This window comes from Xenopus tropicalis, chromosome 10, assembly GCF_000004195.4.
Source record: "Xenopus tropicalis strain Nigerian chromosome 10, UCB_Xtro_10.0, whole genome shotgun sequence".
Taxonomy (NCBI): Eukaryota; Metazoa; Chordata; class Amphibia; order Anura; family Pipidae; genus Xenopus; species Xenopus tropicalis.
This window is the reverse complement of record NC_030686.2, coordinates 10,566,691-10,591,554: the sequence shown is the minus strand read 5'-3', so window position 1 is coordinate 10,591,554 and position 24,864 is coordinate 10,566,691. Positions and strand designations below refer to the sequence as shown.

Genomic DNA, 24,864 nt, shown 5'->3' with positions numbered 1-24,864 from the left:
GAGCAAATTCATATTATTACCATTGGGCTGAGAATGAGATGTTGGACAGACAGGTCTACAGATATGTTCAGTCATAAAGTGTTTTTTTTTTTATTTCCATGCAAAAAATCACAGATGGAGAAAACTCTTTGCAACACATGTAACTTAAATCATAAGTGGAAACTATGGTGGCCTTAGGTGTTAAACAGTGTATTTAATATCATGCAGTTTGCCGCCATGGTCAAGCTAAGCACGCATCTCAAGACTCCTTTGTGTGGCCATATAGCTACCTTATTGGCCAGATCTGAAAGTTCAGCTCTTGGGCAATTCACTGGACCCTTAGGGCTCTGGCACACGGGGGAGATTAGTCGCCCGCGATAAAACTCCCTGTTCGCGGGCGACTAATCTCCCCGAGTTGCCTACCCCTGCCATCCCACCGGCAAACATGTAAGTCTCGCGATTCGGCGATTTGCGCGAAATCGCGCCGCCGCGTCTGCCATCCCGCCGGCGACTTACATGTTCGCCGGTGGGATGGCAGGGGTAGGCAACTCGGGGAGATTAGTCGCCCGCGAACAGGGAGTTTTATCGCGGGCGACTAATCTCCCCCGTGTGCCAGAGCCCTTAGGGGCCCCATCCAGTTCATTTGACAGTGGTCAGCAAATACATTGCAATGTTGTTCTTAGCTTACTGGATTTTTCTTCATGGCCCAGTCAATAAACAAATGTCCTACGTCAAATTTAATTTAGGACATAACCCATATACAAGGCAACAAAAGCTAACAATGTAATCAGGAGAGTCTAGCACAACTGTGTGCAGTTTATTCTGTATCAGGCAGGTTTTCAGGAGGTGCAGATATACTGGAATGTTGCATTGAGGGTAAAATATGATACATTTTGCCTATTTTTTTGCACTTAGAACCAGTGCAGACATTAGTAAGTAAACCCTATTATATGCAATAAAACAAAGTTAATAAGCAGTGATGTTAAAAACAATGTCAATCAGACTGCATTAACTCCTCCACTATAAATATGGCCATCAGTATATCACAACAAAAAGTTATAAGTTTGTGTTCACATTGAAGGGCAGTTACATTTGGACAATGCCAACAAGTTTTGCTCCCAGATCAATTTGTATATCAGTAGTTTTGGGAATATAGCTAATAAGGAGAATATAGCTAATAAGAAAAATATAGCCAATGAGAAGAATATAGCTAATAATGAGAATATAGCTAATAATGAGAATATAGCTAATTATGAGAATATAGCTAATAAGGAGAATATAGCTAATAAGAATATAGATAATAAGGAGAATATAGCTAATAAGAAGAATATAGCTAATAAGAATATAGATAATAAGGAGAATATAGCTAATAAGAAGAATATAGCTAATAAGAAGAATATAGCTAATAAGGAGAATATAGCTAATAAGAACATCCTTTGGTATCGAACCCACAGAGGTGTTATCACCTATTTTTGCTGCAAACACACAGAATGGGAAGGTCTAATCACTGGGGGTGCCAAAATGTTAGGAACCCCCCAGTTATTGTAATCACTTACAATCGCTTGGTCGCATGAACCCCAGGCCGGTGCAGGTTCCTCCTAACAGGAGCATCAGGTAAGTGATTGCAATCACTAGGGGAAGCCTAACAATTGGCCCCCTCCAGTGCTGCGGTGATGTTGTCTACAGCTGATCAAAGTACTGAAAGCTACAAAGTCTGTACCAGATGTAGTATAACAGCAAACAGTGGTTTGATCCGTATGAGTTCCTAGACCCGCTGCATACCTTGTTGGTTGGTTGAATTGCATTACCCTTGAGATGCTCCTTAAATGTCTGTCAGGCCTGTTTGAGTGTCAGCCTATTTATTTCTCAGGCAAGGTGCTGTGGTTCTAGTGCAGCAGGTACAGGTGAGGAACACAATGGAGATTGATCATAGCTCTAGGCTTGAAATGGCATCTTTTTATACAACTATGCTGCTTTTAACATTTCTTCTAATCGCTACAATGTTATAAGACAAAGAACATTTTAAATTCAAACCAGTTTAGTCTTTAGTGCAAACCAGTGCTACAACCAATATTAATTAGTGCTATAGAATCAGAGAATGATTAAGTCACCTAAAATGTAACTTAGGCATGGCTTCAGTCTTGTCTATAGCTCAACAATCCCTCCAAAATATCTATGAACCAGCTGTTTGCATTTCTGCAATGGAAGGCACTGGAAAGACAACCATAATTTGGGAATGATTATATAAAGACACAACAGACCCAAACTCTGCAGTTTCTGGTTCTTTTTCTGTCAGACAGAAGGGGTAAGTGTCAGGTACAGGATCTCTTTGTGGAAATTTGCCTGTGCTTTCAAAAGATGGAAAAGGTTCCTGAAATTTACGTCCTCTTCATCACGTTCTTCTGCTGTAAGAGAAGCATAGTTATAGCAAACACTGCTCTGTCACTGCAACATTTTCAATCATTATTTTTCTGTGAGAACCTAATACTGGTAAAAGATCCATAATGCTTGGGAACTGGAGGTTTTCAGATACGGGATCTTTACTTTATTTTGGTCACTGTAACTTAAGCCTGACAAAAATGATTGAAATATTTAATAAACCCAATGGGATTCATGTAGCTTAAGGTGGCCATACACGGTAAGATTTGCTCGTTTGGTGAGGTCGCCAAAAGAGCAAATCTTTACCCCAATATGCTCACATTGGGTGGCCGATGCTAATGCGATAGGGCCAAATGATCACATTACAATGAAGGGTTTGTGAAAAGTCAGAATGAGGACTGCATCAGTGAGCCAATGTGGTCCTCAATGGGACAGAAAAATCAAACCTGCCCAATCAACATCTGCCCGATTTTTGGTTCACTTAAAACCCACTTTTTTATTCGAGACTATGACCTGAGGTCCCAGTAAATAGCCACCTTTCTAACCCTCCTGGGGCACTGGCACATTGAGAAATTAGTCGCCTGTGATAAATCTTTGCTACCTCAGGCAACTAATCTCCCCAAAAAGGCCTTTCCACAGGCAACAACGTGAATCGCTGATGAAATGGCATGCGCATCACTTCGATACTTGGTATCCAAAGTTTCCTCTTGATGCAACTTCAGAAAACCAAAGCGACACGTAAGCCATCTCACCGGCAATTCGCATTTCAGGGAGATTAGTCGGACATGGTAGCAAAGATTTATCATGGGCGACTAATCTCCCTGTGTACCAGCGCCCTTACTGTTCTCCTATGCACACTAACATTAACACACACATTATCGGTTTACCCATTCCACTAGTATCTTCACTTACAGGACCTCTACAACCACAACAATCGCCTCTATCTTATGTCTGCCTTCCTCTCACTTTTAGATTGTAAGCTCTTGTAAGCAGGGCCATTCACCTATTGCCTCCTAACAATATGTAAGTAAAGCAACGTGCATCTACTGTAACGGCATTTTTCATTACATTTTTGTATGTACAAAGTGTAAGAGGGTATGAAAAGCTTACCGACGAGGACAGACTGCAGCATGTCTGTGACAGTACAGGCAAAAGACATCTCTACGTGCCCCAGAAAACATTTCCTTTCTTCGTTTGTGCAAAAGAACTTAGAAACCCTTCGCATCATGTTTACTGCCCACTCCATGCAGTATAAATCTTTCTGACATACCTGCAACACACAATATAAAGAGAAGACATGAAGCTTAAGATGTTTAGCACCATCCCAACCCGATACCATGGGTAAAACGATCTGTAGAGCGCACTAACTAAATAATAATGAAAAACTGAACAACACTGACCTCAGCCAAAACGTATACAAGGAGCAGGCAGAAAACAAAGTGCCAGTTCAGGCATAAGGTCAGGGCTTGTGGCAAGCAAGCGGAAATCTAAATAACAGGCCATAACTCAGAAGGTTTGGTCTCAGCAAAAGAGCTTAAATGATCCATCAGAGGGAATAGAAAGAGGCAAGTTTAAATAGCCCTTAATTGAGTTATTTCCACTATTATATGGTGTCAGCCAGGAAAAATGAATAGGAGGAAAAGTCAATGACATAACCTGCCAGGTCCAAACCATGTTGCCTCCTGGGGCCCAAACTAGAGGAGCGGCAACCAGTACATCTCCCTGTTCCTAGACCAGGTAGTTTCTGATAAAAACAGACCTTATTCCAAGCTTCCATTTAGCGGAATGTGGTCCTAAAAATGCTAGTATTGCCCTTAAAAGACTAACAGACCAACTCAGTTATGAGTCTAAAGGCAAGTGATCCAGCATCAGTTGTTTAAATCTACTTAAAGGGGAACTCCAGCGAAACAAAACATAAGCTTTTTAAAAAGTAATCAGAATTTTAAGCAACTTTGCAATATACATCAGTTAAAAAATATGCAGCCTTTTCATGATTTTAATGTAATAATCTGGTTTGGAGCAGTTATTAACTAGTTCCTGCATGCTGTCTTGTAACATCAATGTTTTAGCCCCTCCTCCCCTGCCAGGATTTCAAATGATTGAGAAGAACTGTTTTGCAGCTGGATTTCATCATATAAAAGTGGTATTTATTCATAATTTGTAAGGAACAAATTGCAGTGATAGGGATATTATGGGTTTCAAATTCTGTATTGTGTGGGGCTCTTTAACACATTTTGGTTTAGAAGCCAGAGTTCCCCTTTAATAACTTACTGGACCATGCCTCTGCAGGTATCACTGTCAATGACCTTGCTGGGTTACAATCCCTGATTTGTCTATTACTATATTACTGGGGTTAAGATGTTCTACATTGGACTAGAATAGATTTACATTCAATCAGAAAGGCAAAAATCCTGCCTAAATATATAGGCAATAATGTACCCCTGTTGTAAACTATAAGGATATTATTAGTCACTGAGGAGTTCCACGACCATATACAGATCATAGAGTTCAGTGTACGTTTTTATAAAACAAGCTTTTTGGCGAGACCAAATTATAAATTGAAGACATCCTATTATATATAAGTAGATATGAAAACAAAGTTGAAAAGAATAAATAATATTTGTAGTAAACTAGATATTCTATAGTCTTACCAAGGCAAGAAAGACCATCACTCTGGCTAAATCCATTCTTCTTCCTTTAACTGCTTTTCTAGCCAGCATGCTGAAGCAAATGCTATTCCCAGTGAGGATGAGAAATCGGGCATTGTTCTCCAGAAGCCATTCATTGGGTACAACTATCATTGAGAAAGTTCATTAGAAAATGTGGTAATGTAGCTCATGTTCTGTCTAAAATATTTTGCCATACTATATACAGCATTAGAAGTAATTAAAAGGCAATGGCTATGGTTCATCCAGCAGCTCACATAAACAACGGTCTCATCATAATCTCCACTATATACCAATAGCTACAGAGATGCCAACAAAGTCCATATATTATTTAGTATGAAGAGGAATTAGGTTTAGAAAAATTCAGGACTTAATCATCACTGCCCCAATGGCACTGGATGATAGATCTTGTACTAATAAAGAACAAATTTGTATCTTATGCCCTTTAATGCACAAAAATAAAAGTATGACATAACAAGTACAGGTATAGGACCTATTATCCGGAATGCTCGGGACTAAGGGTTTTCCAGATAAGGGGTCTTTCCGTAATTTGGATCTTCATACCTTAGGTCTACTAAAAAATCAATAAAACATTAATTAAACTCAATAGGATTGTTTTATTGCCAATAAGGAATAATTATATTTTAGTTGGGATCAAGTACAGGTACTGTTTTATTATTACAGAGAAAAGGGAATCATTTAACCATTAAATAAACCCAATAGGGCTGTTCTGCCCCAATAAGGGGTAATTATATCTTAGTTGGGATCAAGTACAGGTACTGTTTTATTATTACAGAGAAAAGGGAATCATTTAACCATTAAATAAACCCAATAGGGCTGTTCTGCCCCCAATAAGGGGTAATTATATCTTAGTTGGGATCAAGTACAGGTACTGTTTTATTATTACAGAGAAAAGGGAATCATTTAACCATTAAATAAACCCAATAGGACTGTTCTGCCCCCAATAAGGGGTAATTATATCTTAGTTGGGATCAAGTACAGGTACTGTTTTATTATTACAGAGAAAAGGGAAATCAATTTTAAAAATCTGAATTATTTGATTAAAATGGAGTCTATGGGAGACGGGCTTTCCGTAATTCGGAGCTTTCTGAATAACGGGTGTCCAGATAACAGATCCCATACCTGTAATACATTTACAGAGTATGTGCTGCTCATATTGATATATCACACAAAGCCGGCTGCTCCAAGCACATAGTTCCAATCCAATCCAATATATAGCATTGGCTTCATTGTTTTAAGGTCCTCATACACGGGCAGATCACCCGATATCCCCACCTACGGGTGGGCGATATCGGGGAGCGTTTAGGTAAAAAAAAATAATTTGATTGGCCCCAGGGCCAAACGATCGAATTATGTTGGTGGCAATGGGGCAGTCACTGGTTTGGGGACCGCATCAACGAGCCGATGTGGTCCCCGATCCGACTGAATTTTCTAACCTGGCCGATTGATATCTGCCCAATTTCAGGCCAGATATCAGTTGTGCAGGCCCCTCGTTTCTGCCCCTACACGGGCCAATAAGCTGCCGAATCTGTCCAAGGGACCGATATCGGCAGCTACTATTGGCCCCTGTATGGGGACCTTTAGAACAAGTTATCTCTGCACATTAACAGTTTTGTTACTAGTTACTAATGTCTCTTGTTTCATTTTCAAATTCCTTAACATCAGAGATACAAAACTGACATTTGTCTATTGTAGACTGACAATCGGCCCACTGTATGGCCTGTACCCCAATGTAAACGTAATTTTACCTGTTAGCTCCTCTACCAGACTGATAACATCGTCTGCAGTCCAACCCTTCACATCTGTTTCATAAAGCAACTTAATAGTAGTAGCAAGTCCTTCCAAACTCTTTTCATCGACCACACTCTGTGTCATGTTTTTCCATAAAATATATCCTACAGAGGGTTCAGATAATGAATCAGGTAGAGTAAGGTTATGGTTACGTAAGTGACAATTTTATTAATTCACACATTTGAAGAGGTTCTCCTGAGAACAGTTCCTTATGTTAAAAAATTAAACTTTTTTTTCATACTAATATAGGTGTGCTCAGACAATATTTGGGTCTATTTTCAATCTGGGGTCCACTACCTAACAGGTTACACTGCTGTGAAAACTGTCCACTCTGGGTTGCCAGAGTGGACAGTTGGAGTTGACAGTTTCCACAGCAGTGGATTGACTATAATCCTGCTTCTGGAACTTTCCTTTGATACCTTGCTTGGACGTTTGTTGATTTCTTGGTGTGACCTCTGCCTGAATCGTGAAGTACCTGCTATCAACTGCTCTTTTCTCAGCTCTCATAACGCCCTTCATCAGCTACCCCTCCGTCAACCTCTGATGAGTAGTGGAGTGCTGTAAGAGCAGCCTTCTGCCAGAAGTTGGGTTCTGGATACTCAGTAAACCCTAAACTAAGGGACATTTTTATACAGTTTTGTTATTAATTTGCTTAAACGACACCTTAAATTCATATTTAAGGTTTTAGGCAACAGTCTATTGGGTGGTCAAGTCTGAAGGGGTGATCTCTGCACCCCAGGCTAAGGGGAAGTGCTAAATGTTAACTTGCTTGTTTTCTACCATTGCAAATCCTAATTCCCATATTTATGGGTTAAAAGTCCCAATTCAGGTTCACAATGCAGCAGCGACTAAAAAGTTTATACTGTACATTATTTTAGTACTGCTCACAAATGTGTGTTGAGCAGGTGAAAAACAGAAGCAGCAGGGAAGTGGTGACTCTGGTAAGTGACCATTATAATCCCTAAATAATGACATGCTTGGCGCAGTGGGTTGTGGATCACTGAGGTGCTTCTAAAGAGACCATTCTCAGTCCAATTCCCTTAATTGCTATGGTAAGCCATGACAGGCTATGTTGGAGTTTTTAACTGCATTGGTTCTTTCAAAGAGCGCCTTCAGGTAATACATTCTCTTTTACTTTACTAACAGGGGAGAGGGAGGCAGAGGAGCTTTGTATACTGATCTCATTTCAGTCATGATTATTAGGGATTTGTGAAACTAAAGGTCCCCATACACTGGCAGATCGCCAAGCGAGCGGATCTTCTCCCGATATCCCCACCTACGGGTGGACGATATCAGGAGAATCCAGGGTAATTCGATCGTTATAACGACGGGCATAGGCAAAGTCGGTCCGGGGACCGCATCAACGAGCAAATGCGGTCCCCAATCCGACTAGATTTTCTAACCTGCCTGATCGAGATCTGGCCAATTTCAGGCCAGATATCAGTCGGGCAGGCCCGTCGGGAGTGCCCATACACGGGCCAATTAGCTGCCGAATCGGTCCAAGGGACCAATATCGGCATCTACTATCGGCCCGTGTATGGGGTCCTTTAGGGTGATGACCCACAGGGAGATTATGCCTAATGGTTAATCCACCCTGTGGCCTGTCATAGCCAAGATTAACCATGGGCAACTAATCTTCTGGGGGCAATCATCCTTAACCCACTGCTGCCTCTTGTTCTCTGCTTTGAGATTATCAGAAGAAAGTTGTTCTTCCGTATTTATCTCAGTGCACAAAAGGCATTAGTTAGGATGCTGTGCTGATAGAGTGGACTTTCTAGTTACAAGAAACAACACAGCTTTTTTTTTGGCCATCCTCAATGATACAAAGAAGAAAAACCAGGGTGCGACTTAGGAACCAAGAGTCTCCTAGTTTGCATGACACGATCACATTTACAATGTATTTGTATTTCTTTAATTTTTACTAATCGTGGATTTTAGCATTAAAAATTGTGGATTATACTAATTACACAAAAACTTGAAAAATGTGTAATTTATTAAGAGAAACAACCATGAAAACAAAAGACAAAACCATGCCGTGTAAAAGCTGCCGAGGTCCTGTAGAAGTCAATGGGAGCTAGCCTTGGCAAATTTTAACAATCTTAATTTTATTTGTGGTTTGTGAAGGTTTTCAGGGTTTTCGTTTCTAAGCGCACAAAAATTCCAATGAAAATTTAATATTTGAGAAAAAAAGGAGGAAAAGCTTATTTAGAAGCAGCTAAAATTGTTTAGACCTTCCTTTATTTGGTCGAATTTAAAAGTGTTTATGAAGTTTGGAGGACATAGAATCCTCGGAAATGAACATGCCAATAACTATTTTCAAGCTAAAAGATACTGATGTTATTTATTATTTGTCAACTTCAGTTGTGCATAGAGGACCTATTTACAAATAAATGAGGAATGATGGACCATTGTATATATTTCTGTTTGGTCCAATGTTAGGCCAGTAATTACTATAAGCTCACCATCTGTGGTAGAAACTGGACCAAATAGAATGTACAGCAATCGGGCCTGGTGTACCAGAGGCCATGGTTTCAGAAGCCGCGTAAGCCAAAATACTGTGTCTTTGCAACGAACCCAGTGATCCAGCAGCACATTGCGGCAAAACAACCTCACGTACAGCTCTTGTTTGCAGGAAGACCCTGTGATTTTCAGAAGGAAAAGATGAACAATGGGTCACAACAAAACAGATCTACATTCTGTGCTGTCAAAGATTCAAATTATATAAATGAAATGGGATGGGTCATCCCCATTCCCCACATTTAAGCCCTTATGCTGGTAGTCGAGGAGGGCAAAATATATTTTAGAAAAGGTCCTCTGATTCTCATTAGAGCCATGTAAGGACTGCTAATGTCTGCGGTTTGCGAGTGATTTTCAGCCTGATATTGGATAGGCAGCCTGTCAGAAGGCCCCATTTGCAGATCAATTACCTACCAACCTGGTCTAAAGGGGCCATATTGGCATCTTTTATCAGCTTGTGTATGGAGCCTCCATGTAAAAATTCTTGATCGTTGTTCGTGAAGGTTCCTGTTACTGCTCCATGTGTATCAACTATGGCATTTTCCATTTAACAACATTGCAGGCAATGATAGGTGGACAGGGGCATTTTCTTCCTGTTACTGTTTTCCTCCACCACCACAGACAATCATAATGCCAGGGCGCTATGGGCCTTAAAACACCCATAGCTACGGTTGCAAATATTTTCAGTTTTTTCCTAACATTTTATATCTTTATTTACTGTTACACATCTGCGGGACAGGAATGGCTGTTGATTCCAGCAAATGCTACGGGGGCTGCTGTAAGATGCCATAGACAGTCACTATTTATTGGGCAGCTGGGGGCTGTTTGGGCCTCTGTGTACTTGAAATGCCAGGGTCTATTTTGAATCCCACATCTGCAATTTATTTGTGCAGGGCCCTCACCCTTTCACTACTGTAAACATTGGTAGTTACTGGAAATTTGTTTCAGATATATATGCATTTGTTAACAAAAATGTGTGGTTAAGAAGCACATGCGTTTCCAGTCTCATCCAATGTGACATATAGAAATTAAGACCTCCAGAAAAATGATGCCTTTAAAACATAATTGTTATTTATGAAGCATACAAATGCAATACAACACAGCGGTGAAAAACAAACAGGAGCCATTGTGTTAGCTCTTTGTTTTAGGTAATATTAAAACCTTAAAAGGGAAAGTATACCTCCAATATTAACATTAGCTCATTATTTCCTTTTAGAAAAATTACCCTGATTACAGGGGTAGAGTTGGTCAGGTTCAGGGAAAACAAAACAAGTTTCCATAAGTGCTTCACAACATTTTAAATTAAAATAATAAGTAGATAGTAGGTAGAATAAATAAAATCTCCTCTATCTATTAAATATGTTTTACCTGGGGTGCCGCTCACTAGGCTCTGTACTTTTCGAGGCAAGTTAGTCACATTGCAGATAGTGTTGTATACTCTGTGACACTCCATCTCATCCCAGCCTGCGGTGAGAACCTGAAGTCCCGACAAAGGAAAAAACAAAAGCAAATGGTAGAAAAGGTGTAAGTTGTTACCGGTTTATTTGAGGCCGACAGTATTATTTAATCATTGGCCTGTGGGCTTAAATTGGCCTGTCAGATGGGTAATGGGTAGCCATATCAGGCAGAGATCGCCTCAGCTCACAGATAAACAAAAGATGTCAGCAAAAAGCAACATGGACATACATGATGAGCCAAAAAAAAAAAACTTATTCTAAGTTGAAAAGAACACAGCAATAACACAAGCTTTTGGTTAATGGCAGACATCCAGACATCTCAGGTGGCCAGGGACAACAAAAAGCCACCTCTGACAACTTTAAAGGCCTAGATCATTATTGCTATTGCAATGCGGAACCTTTAGGTTGGTTCAGTATACATATATATATACACATGTGGCATTTCTAACCATATTCATTGTTAGGGTTTAGTTCTTCTTTAAGGGCTATGACAGACGGGGAGATTAGTCACTGTGCAACAAATTTCCCTTGTCACGGGCAACTAATCTCCCCGATATGCCATCCCACTGGCTAGAATGTAAATCACCAGTGGGATGGCATACGCAGCGCCGTGATTTCCCGAAATCGCCGAAGTTGCCTTGAGAGGAAACTTTGGCGATTTCGGCACTGCGTATGCCATCCCACCGGCGATTTACATTCTAGCTGGTTGACGCTCGGCGACTAATTTCCCCGTCTGTCACAGCCCTAAAAGACAGACACCACAACAAAAGCAATATATAGGCAACATACAGGTAACATGCAAATAGCATCAAAAAGGTGTGAATTGTTTCAGGGTCACTTTATAATCACTTTGCACACAAGCAAACACAGCAGACAACAATGGTTTATTCTGTATTTGATAAGTTTAGCTAGCAATATTCCCTGAAATGACACTAACATCTGGAGATATTTTTTTTTTAATTCAAAGCCTATTATTGCTTCAGCAAAATTGGAACTTATTTGACAGAAAAAAATTAAACACAAATCGTGTTACAGTTCACTAATTGTGTGGTTATTTCCTACATCTCCACTATGTGGCAGCAGACAATAGATTTTCGGATGCCAGTTTGGTGTGATGTTATGCCAAAAAAGTTATCTAAAAATTTGTTTTTGCAATTTCCCCTGGTTTAACAAATAAAACAACGAGTTGTATACATTAGAACGAAAAAAAAGAAATAAATGGAGCTAAATCAGGTCTTTAAAGAATATCAGATGTATTTGCACAAAGGGAAATTATTAACAGATTTTGTTTTGTTTTGGTCCACTTTTTTTTACCAGGATGTTTGATGCAGAACTTTTGAGCTGTCTGCCCTTTAGCTATGGAAGCTTTTAAAGGTGACAAAAACAAAATTGTAATGTTTACAAAAACTGCATTCAGTTATACTTTCGTTTAAAATGTTGATATGGTTTAAGGTTATTTGTAAAACCTTATTGCTACTAAAAGCATTATTTGCCTGGCTATTTGTATTCCCTGCGCTACTAGCTGACTGAAATCATGAAGCAGAAGCCAGCTAAGTCAGACCCACTTGCCGACTGTGATAGGACAGCAGAAAGTTTTGCTGTGAACTTGCCACTTGGTTAATCTTTTTAGGGTTGCAATGAAGTGTATAAAGTTTATAAGTTTATAAATAGGATGCATACATGTTAAACCAGCCACTTCACTTTATTTATGAGACCAGTGCTAGACAGGAATAAACATATTTCTAATTTTACTTACTTGGTTGTATCAACAATGCTACATAAGCTAATATTTTCCTGTTGCATCTTGATACAGTCAGCATCAACAGCTTAACCCTTAGAACAAATCATTTCAAGGTAACCTGTTCTTTTGTTCCTTAATTCCAGTGTTAATTCTAGTGCAATGCTATAGGCTTATATGCAGCCATGTACTTAACACCTGCTGTAGGCATTAAGTCCAGGGTGTCCCGCTGTGTCTCGCAGGGGCGTTTTCGGCCCCTGAGCCACCCAAGGCAGCCCTTCCAATGCTACCCCCCAGGAGTCCGGGGGGGGGCGCATCGCTAGTGTAGAGAGTGCAATTTAAAAATCGGAAATTCGGCTCTTAAATTACCAGGAGCGGCTTTTTGCCGCCCCTGGTAACTTTGGGGGTGCTGCTGCCTGAGCCGAGTTTCTCAACTTGCCTCATGGTAGCAGTGCCCCTGGTGTCTTGCACCTTTTGATGCTTCCAAGCTTGCATGTCTGAATGATGTGCAAACTAGGGGGTGTTGAAAAGGATGCTCATATTCCTCCCCCAACCTGTCCCTTATGAATACAGCAATGCCTATTACAGGCAACACAACTGCAGGTCATTGCACTCAATTTTAGAGAGCAAAGACCTGCTGGAGCTAAGGGTGATGCGGGGGGGGGGGGGGTTAAAGTAAAAAAAACAAAAAAAATAATGGTGGAGTTGCAGCCTCAAAATACCACGTGCTGTTGCTTTCAAGTGGTCTAATAAAAGAAAAATGCATAATAAATAATGCAGCATATAGGAGTAACTGGTACACTTACTTGCAGAAATAGTCCATAACAAGACAAGCCAACGCACTTCATCGGAGACGCACATCCACCCAGTTTAAAACATGGGACCTACAGATAAATTGCAAGTTCATGTTATATTGGTTACTAAAAGATGAAAAATGTTCACTCTCAACAGCACAGATAATGGTTGCAGATAGGACATTCAAGGACAGTTAGCCTTTGAGATAAATGCTGTAAATGGTAATAAAAAATAACTTAGATTAGAACTGCCCTACTGGAGGCCCACAGGCTATACAGTATATGAACCTCTAAGTAATTTTCATGGACCACAGACTACGCATTAGCATAATTTCTTTAATATAATCTGTCTGCAGCAAGGAAGGTTACATTTCTATCTGGGGATGCTACCAATAGAAAGCTTTCCATTGAAGAACCAGCCACTGTTCTAAGCAAAACACTCCTACATGCAACTCCTCCTCAGCTAAGCCCTGGCAAATAAATGGAAGTAGAAATATTCAAACTGAACATTAGCTCTCTTACATACACTTTCACAAGAACTCTTTCGTACCAGTGATTCTTAGGGTGATGGTACATGGTGTTGCCATTCACACACTACCATGGGTCATAATAAATGAAATGCCTAGAGTCTGGTGGATACCACCTGGGTAATCACCCCATCTCCTTTGAGGAGCATAGAACTACTCTTACTAGCTGTCATGATCTATGTAACACTCCTAAAAGGGAAGCTACCCTGTCATTAACTAGAAGCACTCTTATCACATTATCCTCCAAGGTGTCTAGGTCCTTGCATCTCCTTTACTGAGATCTCCTGCCTCAGGGCCTCCATCACATCCACTATCCCCTTTGAGTGAAGTCCATGTCACTGACTACCTACGAGGTTAGAGAGCTGAAAGCAGGAAGTAGAGTTCTGGCTATTATGTTAGACACCCACCCACTCCATCCATTATATTTTACCTTTTTTGCCTAACTAACTATATTAGTTTTATTTTTTTATTTTGTGTAGTCTATCTATTTTACCCAGCTTAATTTTTACATTGAATTGTCTCTTAAATACATCCTGTTTTGGTGCAGAGCGACTGGTGCGTGGTTTGTGCAAATGCCTGTGTTAATGTGTGGGCACGTATGTCTGGCAAGAAAGGGAGCTGCAGGCTGAGTAAACGGCCTATGGGCGCTCAACTTTTAAATACGGCCCTGCTCTTAGATTGACGTGGCAATTAGACAATCACCGGTCACTGAGTCGAGCCCCTGCCTTAACCCGTGATATCACTGCCCTCACCCAGCTTTTGAGATGGGGATAGTGGCATCCCTACATAGTATTTTAAGTGTATATAATAACATATAGCAGCTGGTCTTTTTTTCGGTTCTAAGCCTTTATAAATCTACATTGTTCTCCACCTATGCATATACAGTTATAGTAACTGTATGCAAAATACTATTCTTACCAAAAATTCAAACAAGTTCTAACTTACTTACTTGAGACAGTAATTTGTGGGTGTAGTTCAACCTCTTTTTAGTGGAAAGCAGCAAAGTGCACCTCTTAAGCAATAAGCCTGTGAAAAGAAAAACACATTATGTAGCATCAGTTGACAGAATTGATCAAGTGTTTAAGTTGCAGAAATAAATGCTAGTGTTGGAAAGTTTGAACTGTAATCTTTCTAGGCAGCCTACATTTAAAGAAAATGGAAAACCTTAAAAAATTAATGTAAAATTGTTCAAAGTGCTCTTCTGTGAACATCTGCAATTGGCGTTATTTTTTTTTCTTCTAGCTTTCAACATATTGCCAGTTTTTACACTGCTAAGATAATGGATTTAAAGACCTTCTGTTAATTTCATCTGACTGGACATACTAGACTGAAAATAAAGTTGCTCTTTAAACTGATCAGAGAAATGTCAGATGACTTTTCTCTGCTCACTAAATTAATTATCTCAGCAGACCAACAACACAAGACTTGAGAATTTTCTCAGTAACTTAAATGATCTACCCACTGTGTCCAGTCAGCCATAATAAACAGCAGCTTAAAACGAGAAAACAAAATAATCTAGATAGCAAGACTACTCACAAGAACACTTCAATTTTACATGAATTTGTTTAAATTGTAGATGGTTAAAATCAAAGCATATTTGAATATTTTCTGACTATATTTATGCACCTTAGTACCTTTGGTCATAGCAAATATAACTGTCTCTGTTTTACTTGCAGTTGTATTTAAGTACAATCTGCCCTTGCAATTTCTTGATGCTGAACTTAAGCAGACGGAGAAAGTCAGGAACACAATGCATTTCTCCTCCCTTATCCTGTGCAACAGTGAGATATGATCTGCGTGACACAGGTAATATCAACCCGATTCAGAAATAAACATGTACAAATAACACTGCCCAAATGATACTATAATGCGTTTGTTGTTCCAGCGCCTAATAGCTTATAAAAAGATAAAAATTAGGAACAAATCCAGGCTCTTGTTCAATTCTTTTTCTTTCCTGACTTAAGGCCAACAGGATTTAAAACCTAAAGTGGAAGCAGAGATTCATGTTTAGAGTCAAAAGGGAAATTCTACAGTCTACAAGATGCGATGAATGCAGTGAAGTACTTGTGAAAATTACTTTAAGGAAGAGATATTAATCAGCAGTGGAGTAATAGAAGAGGAAGGAGACCCATGGTCGTGGGGGGGCCCCAGGAGCCCAGACTGTGGGGTCTGCTTCCTCCAATGGTGCATTTAAATCTCTGCTCACCGCCAGCTCTGTGGTAGGAGAGCAGGCAGGAGTGGGAGTTTATGAAGGAAACTCATCTGGGTAGACGCGTCAGCAGGGTCAGACTGGGTGGGGTGCAGGGACCACCGGGGCTACTGCCTCAGGGGCCCCTGCACCCCCAGTGGGCTTGCACCACCCGTCCAACCCCCTCCCCCGAGTGTACGTAAATGAAACTTAACTTCCACGTGTTTGAGGAGAGAAACCACAGAGATTGGATCTGGGCCACCAAGCCCACTGGGTTTTTTCCTGGTGTCCTGGTGGCCCAGTCCGATCCTGCACATCAGCGCACAGGGAGAGGGAGTGGGTGGGAAGGGGGACGGGGGTTTACTACTCTGCTCCGGGTCCTTCCGATGGCTTTTTTTGCAGGGGGCCCCAGCACAAAGTTGTTAATCAATTCTTGCTCATGAAATATATAGCAAAATGCAACCAAAGTTTGCATCATATTTGTATTCCCTTCCACTGCTAGTTTGAAAGTGGGATCTATAGTTAAAAAGTAAAAAAAAAAAATTGAATGTAAGCATGCTCTGAATTTTTCTTCTGGGAACTTTACTTTTCCATTTTAAATGGTTAAAATGATTGAAATCTATCAGAGCTGCTCTCCTTGCATCTGAAGTGTTTATTAAATATGTAGCTGTTGCCTACACAACACAAGTTTTAAGGGAGAACCGGTCCTTAGAAATAAATACAGCTAAAGCACCAAATCTCAGATTCAATTAATAATTCGAACCAAATCCAAACCCTATTAAATATGTGACTTTGGGTCACACAAACAGGGAAATTGAAAATGTATCCACGGGCTTAGAGAGCGGTTCTGTTTAACCCTTTCTTGCAATAACTTGCATATCCAAATTTGGGTTTCGGATTTGGCCGAATCCTTCATGAAAAGTGTGAGATTCAACTGAATCCCCCCAAAGCCCTAGCATAGAGATCCAACAGTTCTATAGCATAACACACAGCCATTAGTAGCCTACATGTTTGCTAAGCTTTACTTTGTTTTTAAGATGCATTAAAGGAACAGTAACACCAAAAAATGAAAGTGTATAAAATTAACTAAAATATAATGTGCTGCTGCCCTGCGCTGGTAAAAGTTGTGTGTAAAAGTTGTAAGTCTACTATAATTTATATAAATAAGCTGCTATGTAGCCATGCAGGCAGCCATTCAAAGGAGAAAAGGCACAGGCACATAGCAGATAACAGATAAAACACTATTGTATTCTACAGAACTTATCTGTTATCTGCTATGTAACCTGTGCCTTTTCTCCTTTTTTCCAGCTTGAATGGCTGCCCCCGTGGCTACACAGCAGCTTATTATATAAATTATAGTAGTGTTACTGTAGCAAACACACCAGTTTTACCAGTGCAGGGCAGCAGTGCATTATATTTTTATTACTTTAAAGCTCTTTCATTTTTTGGTGTTACTGTTCCTTTAACAAGGGACATTAAGTTGTGCCATATGTGCAGATATGTAACATAAATCAATTACTTTCACTCACAAATAAACACAGATTTTTTTTTATTACATGGCAGCATATTATTTGTATCCAAATGCCAGGTTGCACATTAGAAAATTCCAAGTGTGTCTATACATTATAAAGTATCATGCAGTTATATTGCTTAGTTGTACTGCAAAACACAGATTACTGGAACAGCTAAAATAGAGGCTACACTTTTCCCTTTTATGTTGTTTACAAAAACGCTTTCACAAGCCACGTGAGAAGTCTCAGGAAAAAAAAAAAGAAAAATTAGAACAAGGATCTTTCTTTGGCTTCAAACACACAGCTGTGAACAATATTCAGAGGAGTGAAAGCAGTTTGGAAAGACCTCAGAATGGGTTGGTTAAACCTCATTTATCCATGAAATCTTGGAAGACAAAGGTTCTCTGAGAACTTCAGCAAAACCACATGCACAAAAAGGACACCATAAGCACCATTAATGTGGAACATGGTCAGGATGTTGAAGGGATGCACTGTAATGCAGGATTGGCTGCCTGACAAACATGTCAATTTAATTTCTTTTTTTCTAAGCCATGTGTATGGCAGAGCGACAGTTACAAATCTTTTTGTTTTTCACATAAGAAATCACACACGAATGCCAGGCAATTAAGTCAGCTAGCGTGACCTATGTGATGTAGGCTACACACATAATGCAGAGGAAATGCAGAGCTGGGGTGACTTGGGGCAGGCCATAACGAGACCACCAGGAAGTTACTGCTGATGTCCTAACATAACTCATTGCAAGAGGCTGATTTTCCAGTGCCAACATATTTCAATCAATCTCGAGCACTGCGGTATATGTAGCAATACAGACTAGGGTAGATGCGCCCATTAGTGCTCATGCATAAAGCACTTGCCTGGAGAAATGGCAATGCTCGATGCCATACCACACCCATGCATGCCTGCGTCACATCTGAATGGGTCAAGGTGGGGCTGCATCATTAGTGCAGACACAGCAATTAAGCTTTCTGCCCTACAAGCAAGAATTTCTATTAAAAAAGTCCCAGTAGTTGCTTTTTGCCCTTAGTAAAACTTCGCCTCAGGCAAGGTTCTCCCCATTGCAATATATATTCTGTGTAAAGTCTACATATGTCTCTGCAAATGCTACAGAAGTGGAAGAAAGAGTGTTTATGTAGTCTGTCCACTAGATTTTGGGTTAAGGGTACAATACTGTTTTCTCATTATTTGAAACGTATGAGTTTATCTGTAGGGGAGCCATCTCCTATAGTCAGTCATAGCTCCTATGTCTCAATGCTCCTCAGTGATTGTATGCTCTGGCTCCAAATAGCTTGATGTCTTTAAACAAAATATGAAAAATATGTTATCTCAAATGAATTTATACCATTAAACTCATCCATACACTGTCCCCAATATTTAGTAAACAGTTCTAAATTTGCCCAGCAGCAGTAACCCATAGCAATCGATAAAATGTTTGCTTTTAAACAGGTAACCAATAATTTTACCTGCTGACTGGTTGCTATGGGTTACTTCCTTTTATTACTTAACCCTCTATGCATGTGTATATGTTTGTGTTTGTATATATATATATATATATATATATATTTCTAGTCTATCAAGCTTTTTAAATTAACTACAGTACAACAATAATATTTATGGTCTGTCTTTGACTGTAAAAATGATATCATCCATCAATACTTCACCTTATATATAAAATAAAGATAAAATGAGACAGATACTATAAAAACAATATATATATATATATATATATATATACAGTATATTTTAAAAATTACCTTTTAAGTTCCTCTCTTCATCATTAGGGTTTTCCCGCTCAGGCACAAGATTGGATATAAGATCCTCCCACAAACACTTTCGTTGAACTTAAGAATTTGTTAAAAAACTTTTTCATAAAAACAGCGAGAGAGCAGCTTTGTCAAAAGAACACCAGCATGGAATAAACAACACACACCAAATGTAGCGAGGGAAGATACCTAGCATCATGTAACATAATTACACAAGAAAAGTAAGCCATAATACCACAATGCTGCAAATATGTATGGGCACAAGCCATGTTGCAAGAGTTTTGCCGCCATATTAAAAATATGCAGCGTATTTCAGCCGAGTGTACGTCGTAATCCCACAGAATTAAATGTTGTGAAGTTATGCTAGCATATTGGCGTTACACCTAAAAATGCAAACAATGACGTCTTCTGGTGGATGTCGGCTTGTAAGCGTCCCATGGTATTGCTATAGTGCATCTTCCATTAGGTCAGTAGGGCTTCGTTTTGGGCGTATTTCCACCTGTACCTGCATTTTTAAAAACGCAACGTAAAATTGCCCCGTGTGCCCTTGCTCTAAGAAATGTACACCTTACGTAAATAACACCTTTACGTAAAAACTTTTACAGTAATAAATTCTTATATATATAGTCTTATATATTCATATATTGAGGCAAATTTTTCGTCTCATATTGAGAGATGAAAAATTTAGATTTTGCTTCTAACCTTTTATCTTAACGGCTTACCAGAATCAGCACAATTTATACCTAAATATTTGTAGTGCTCAAGTATGCTGATATTTTGCCTCCCATCTTCAAGGCCGGAATTATGAAAGTCCTGAACCAGAAGCCTGAGAATCCCAGAAGGTGAATAAATGTAGGTGGTGATATGGCTGCTTATGGTTCTGGAAGTCATGCTGAAGATGCTAATATCACGTACTGTAACAAAGAAAAACTTGTGATTTTAGATCATCCTCAAAAATCCATATATGAATTTGTTTTGATGGTTTACATTTGCTTTAGTACAAGAAACCAATAACATAAACATACTAAATGAATGTTTTTTAAACTATTTATTCCGAATACAGGTATGGGACCCTTTCCATAATTCAGATCTCCTACTTTAAGTCTGCTAATAAAATTATTTAAACAGTAATTAAACGCAATAGGACTGTTTTGGCTCCAATAAGGATTCATTAGATCTTAGCTGGGATCTAGTACAGGTACTGTTTTATTATTACAGAGAAAAGGGAATCATTTAACCATGAAATAAACCCAATAGGGCTGTTCTGCCCCCAATAAGAGGTAATTAAATCTTAGTTGGGATACAGTACAGGTACTGTTTTATTATTACAGAGAAAAGGGAATCATTTAACCATTAAATAAACCCAATAGGGCTGTTCTGCCCCAATAAGGGGTAATTATATCTTAGTTGGGATCAAGTACAGGTACTGTTTTATTATTACAGAGAAAAGGGAATCATTTAACCATTAAATAAACCCAATAGGGCTGTTCTGCCCCCAATAAGAGGTAATTAAATCTTAGTTGGGATACAGTACAGGTACTGTTTTATTATTACAGAGAAAAGGGAATCATTTAACCATTAAATAAACCCAATAGGACTGTTCTGCCCCCAATAAGGGGTAATTATATCCTAGTTGGGATCAAGTACAGGTACTGTTTTATTATTACAGAGAAAAGGGAATCATTTAACCATGAAATAAACCCAATAGGGCTGTTCTGCCCCAATAAGGGGTAATTATATCTTAGCTGGGATACAGTACAGGTACTGTTTTATTATTAGAGTGAAAAAGGAAATCATTTTTAAAAATGTGAAGTATTTGATTAAAATGGAGTCTATGGGAGATGGCCTTTCTGTAATTCGGAACTGTCTGGATAATAGGTTTCCGGATAAGGGGTTCGATACCTGTACCATGTTTGTCTTTTTTTTTTTAGTAAAACATCAATGTAATAATTTAAAATTACATATTAAAAATGTAGGATGGATCTTTAAAATAAAAACTTTCAAGAAATTGCTATTCATCACTTTAATATTGGATCTCTATTGACAAATTCTTACCTGGCATGCATCCTAATATCATGTGGAAAATCTCCAAAGGGACTGACTGGAAGGATCCCAAAGTGTTTATATCTGGTAAGTCTTTATCCTCACAAACTTGTTTAGCCATCCTTCTACACCTGAACTTTTTATGGATAAGGGTGAAACTGCTACTTGGAACTGCCATATTTTTTATTTCCTTACACTGCATATCTGAAAAAAATCATCAAAACATTTTATATAAACATAGAGGTATTATTTGCAATAATATGTGTAAAATTCACTATATGTATTAGTATCTATGTAGTCCACAAAAAGACTGCTTTAAAATGATCTGTGGTCACTATAACTACTGTATATCTTTTATATACAGGTATGGGAGGTGTTATCTAGAATGCTCCTGGCCTGGAGTTTTCCAGATAAGGGGTCTTTCAGTAATTTGGATCTCCTTACCTTAAGTCTACAAAAAAAATATTTAAACATTAAATAAATCCAACAAAATTGTTTTGACTCCAATAAGCACTATTTATATCTTAGCTGGGATCAAGTGCAGGTACTGTTTTATTATTACAGAGAAAAGGGAATCATTTAACCATGAAATAAACCCAATAGGGCTCTTCTGCCCCCAATAAGGGGTACTTATATCTTAGTTGGGATCAAGTACAGGTACTGTTTTATTATTACAGAGAAAAGGGAATCATTTAATCATTAAATAAACCCAATAGGGCTGTGTTCTGTCCCCAATAAGGGGTAATTATATCTTAGTTGGGATCAAGTACAGGTACTGTTTTATTATTACAGAGAAAAGGGAATAATTTAACCATGAAATAAACCCAATAGGGCTGTTCTGCCCCCAATAAGGGGTAATTATATCTTAGCTGGGATCAAGTACAGGTACTGTTTAATTATTTCATAGATAAAGGAAATAATTTCTAACTATTGGAATTATTTGATTAAAATGAAGTCTGTGGGAGATGGCCTTCTCGTAATTTGGAGCTTTTTGGATAGTGGGTTTCCGGAAAATGGATCCTATTCCATTATCCGGTTTGAAAGCTGAAAGAAGCAGAAGAAGAAGATGATAAAACTTAAAAACTATTGTAAAAAAAAAAAACAATTGCAAAGTTGATAAGACTACAGTATGCAGAATATCCCAGAGTGGCATGGCTGTGGAAAGAAGAGGCAGGAGGTTAAAACAGGCTGAAAAGTGAAGGTGGTAGTAGGGTCAGACTGGCCTGCTGGGGCATGGGCACCAGTAGAAAACCCGGTGGGTCCCGGTACTGTTTGGCCCCACTGGCACATTGACAGCCTTTACAGTGCTGGGCGAGGGGGGCGACATCAGTAATCTTCATGCATTGGAATCGGCAGCAGTAATCTTCACACTGATAGCAAAGTTATTGTAATTATCGTGGTTGGGCCTTTCCTTAGCATGGTGGCGGTGGCAGCTGGAGTGCTGAACCCATAACACTGGGTGATAGGGTAAATATAGAGAAGTGGGTATAAATATTAGCTTAATATTAATACAGGTATGGGATCCGTTATCCAGAAACCCGTTATCCAGAAAGCTCCGAATTACGGAAAGCCTGTCTCCCATAGACTCCATTTTAATCAAATAATTCAGATTTTTTAAACTGATTTCCTTTTTCTCTGTAAGAATAAAACAGTACCTGTACTTGATCCCAACTAAGATATAATTACCCCTTATTGGGGGCAGAACAGCCCTATTGGGTTTATTTAATGGTTAAATGATTCCCTTTTGTCTGTAATAATAAAACAGTACCTGTACTTGATCCCAACTAAGATATAATTACCCCTTATTGGGGGCAGAACAGCCCTATTGGGTTTATTTAATGGTTAAATGATTCCCTTTTTCTCTGTAATAATAAAACAGTACCTGTACTTGATCCCAACTAAGAGATAATTACCCCTTATTGGGGCAGAACAGCCCTATTGGGTTTATTTCATGGTTAAATGATTCCCTTTTCTCTGTAATAATAAAACAGTACCTGTACTTGATCCCAACTAAGAGATAATTACCCCTTATTGGGGCAGAACAGCCCTATTGGGTTTATTTAATGGTTAAATGATTCCCTTTTCTCTGTAATAATAAAACAGTACCTGTACTTGATCCCAACTAAGATATAATTACCCCTTATTGGGGGCAGAACAGCCCTATTGGGTTTATTTCATGGTTAAATGATTCCCTTTTCTCTGTAATAATAAAACAGTACCTGTACTTGATCCCAACTAAGATATAATTACCCCTTATTGGGGGCAGAACAGCCCTATTGGGTTTATTTCATGGTTAAATGATTCCCTTTTCTCTGTAATAATAAAACAGTACCTGTACTTGATCCCAACTAAGAGATAATTACCCCTTATTGGGGCAGAACAGCCCTATTGGGTTTATTTGCCCTCTTCACCTCTTGTATCGGTTATTGATTGCTTTATATGTTACTCTGTATGTCCAATGTATGTAACCCACTTATTGTACAGCGCTGCGGAATATGTTGGCGCTTTATAAATAAATGTTAATGTAATGTAATATTTCATGGTTAAATGATTCCCTTTTCTCTGTAATAATAAAACAGAACTCTGTATTTGATCCCAACTAAGATATAATTAATCCTTATTGGATGCAACTGAATACCCTTGGTCCCGAGCATTCTGGATAATGGGTCCTATACCTGTATTAGTGTCCCCATGACATACAGGCTGTTTAGTCTGCCACTCCAAAAAATAAAAATGCCAAGTGTGCCAGGGGACTTAGCAAGGGAATATAGTCAGCAATGTGAGAAGGGAATGGTTACAGAACTGATAAAGCAAAGTGTAGGTATGAGGAGATAGAAAACAAAGTGAGGGCAAGTGAGTGGGGCGAATCCAATGGTTGGTGTGGAGTAAAGTGCTGCTGCATAGTACCTTGTGTGGTAAGTGTGGCAGGGGTGCCTATGTCCCCCACCCACCAGGGAGCTGCAGCTATTTACTTTCACTTACTTTGTGGGGCATCTCAAATGAGGCCCAATGTGCTTAAATAGCAAATGGAAATAAACACCCCAACTATACTTTCCTTTATGCTGAGTATCTCTCTCTCTCACACAGGCACTATACCAGTCTGTAAAATCCTGTCACACACACACAGACACCAATGCAACTGCTAGTTTGTTATTCTCAAGCACACTCACACTTGCATTTACACTGTAGGATAAACATTTCTCACAGTTACACACATCTGCACAGGAGAAAGAACCTGCTTCACTTGGAGGGAGCCTCTGATTCCTCACACAGCTGAGGTGAAGGGAGCTGCTTACACAGGGAAGGGGCGGGGCTATCTCTGGCCTGCAGATATAAAGCACTAGAGAAGGCAGCAGAGTTTTGCTTAGACAATAACTAAGTCCATTTTTTTTTGTTAGTGTGCTAAATGCAAGATGTATCCTTTATTATGAGGAACAAAGTCTGACAGGGTTGGGAGGGCTCTGTAAATATC

General features: G+C 39.2%; 1 protein-coding gene across 1 annotated transcript; it reads right to left on the bottom strand.

The window, feature by feature from the left end:
- Positions 1 to 91: 91 nt before the first annotated feature.
- Positions 92 to 24,663, bottom strand: fbxo47 (F-box protein 47). The gene is given in 12 exon segments (NM_001127973.2): positions 92 to 317; positions 600 to 2,384; positions 3,469 to 3,628; positions 5,010 to 5,152; positions 6,794 to 6,940; positions 9,299 to 9,475; positions 10,722 to 10,830; positions 13,355 to 13,432; positions 14,819 to 14,895; positions 20,093 to 20,263; positions 21,405 to 21,596; positions 24,608 to 24,663. Coding segments are annotated over 10 exon segments (1,365 nt in total). The 5' UTR covers positions 21,595 to 21,596; positions 24,608 to 24,663; the 3' UTR covers positions 92 to 317; positions 600 to 2,271.
- Positions 24,664 to 24,864: the final 201 nt, after the last annotated feature.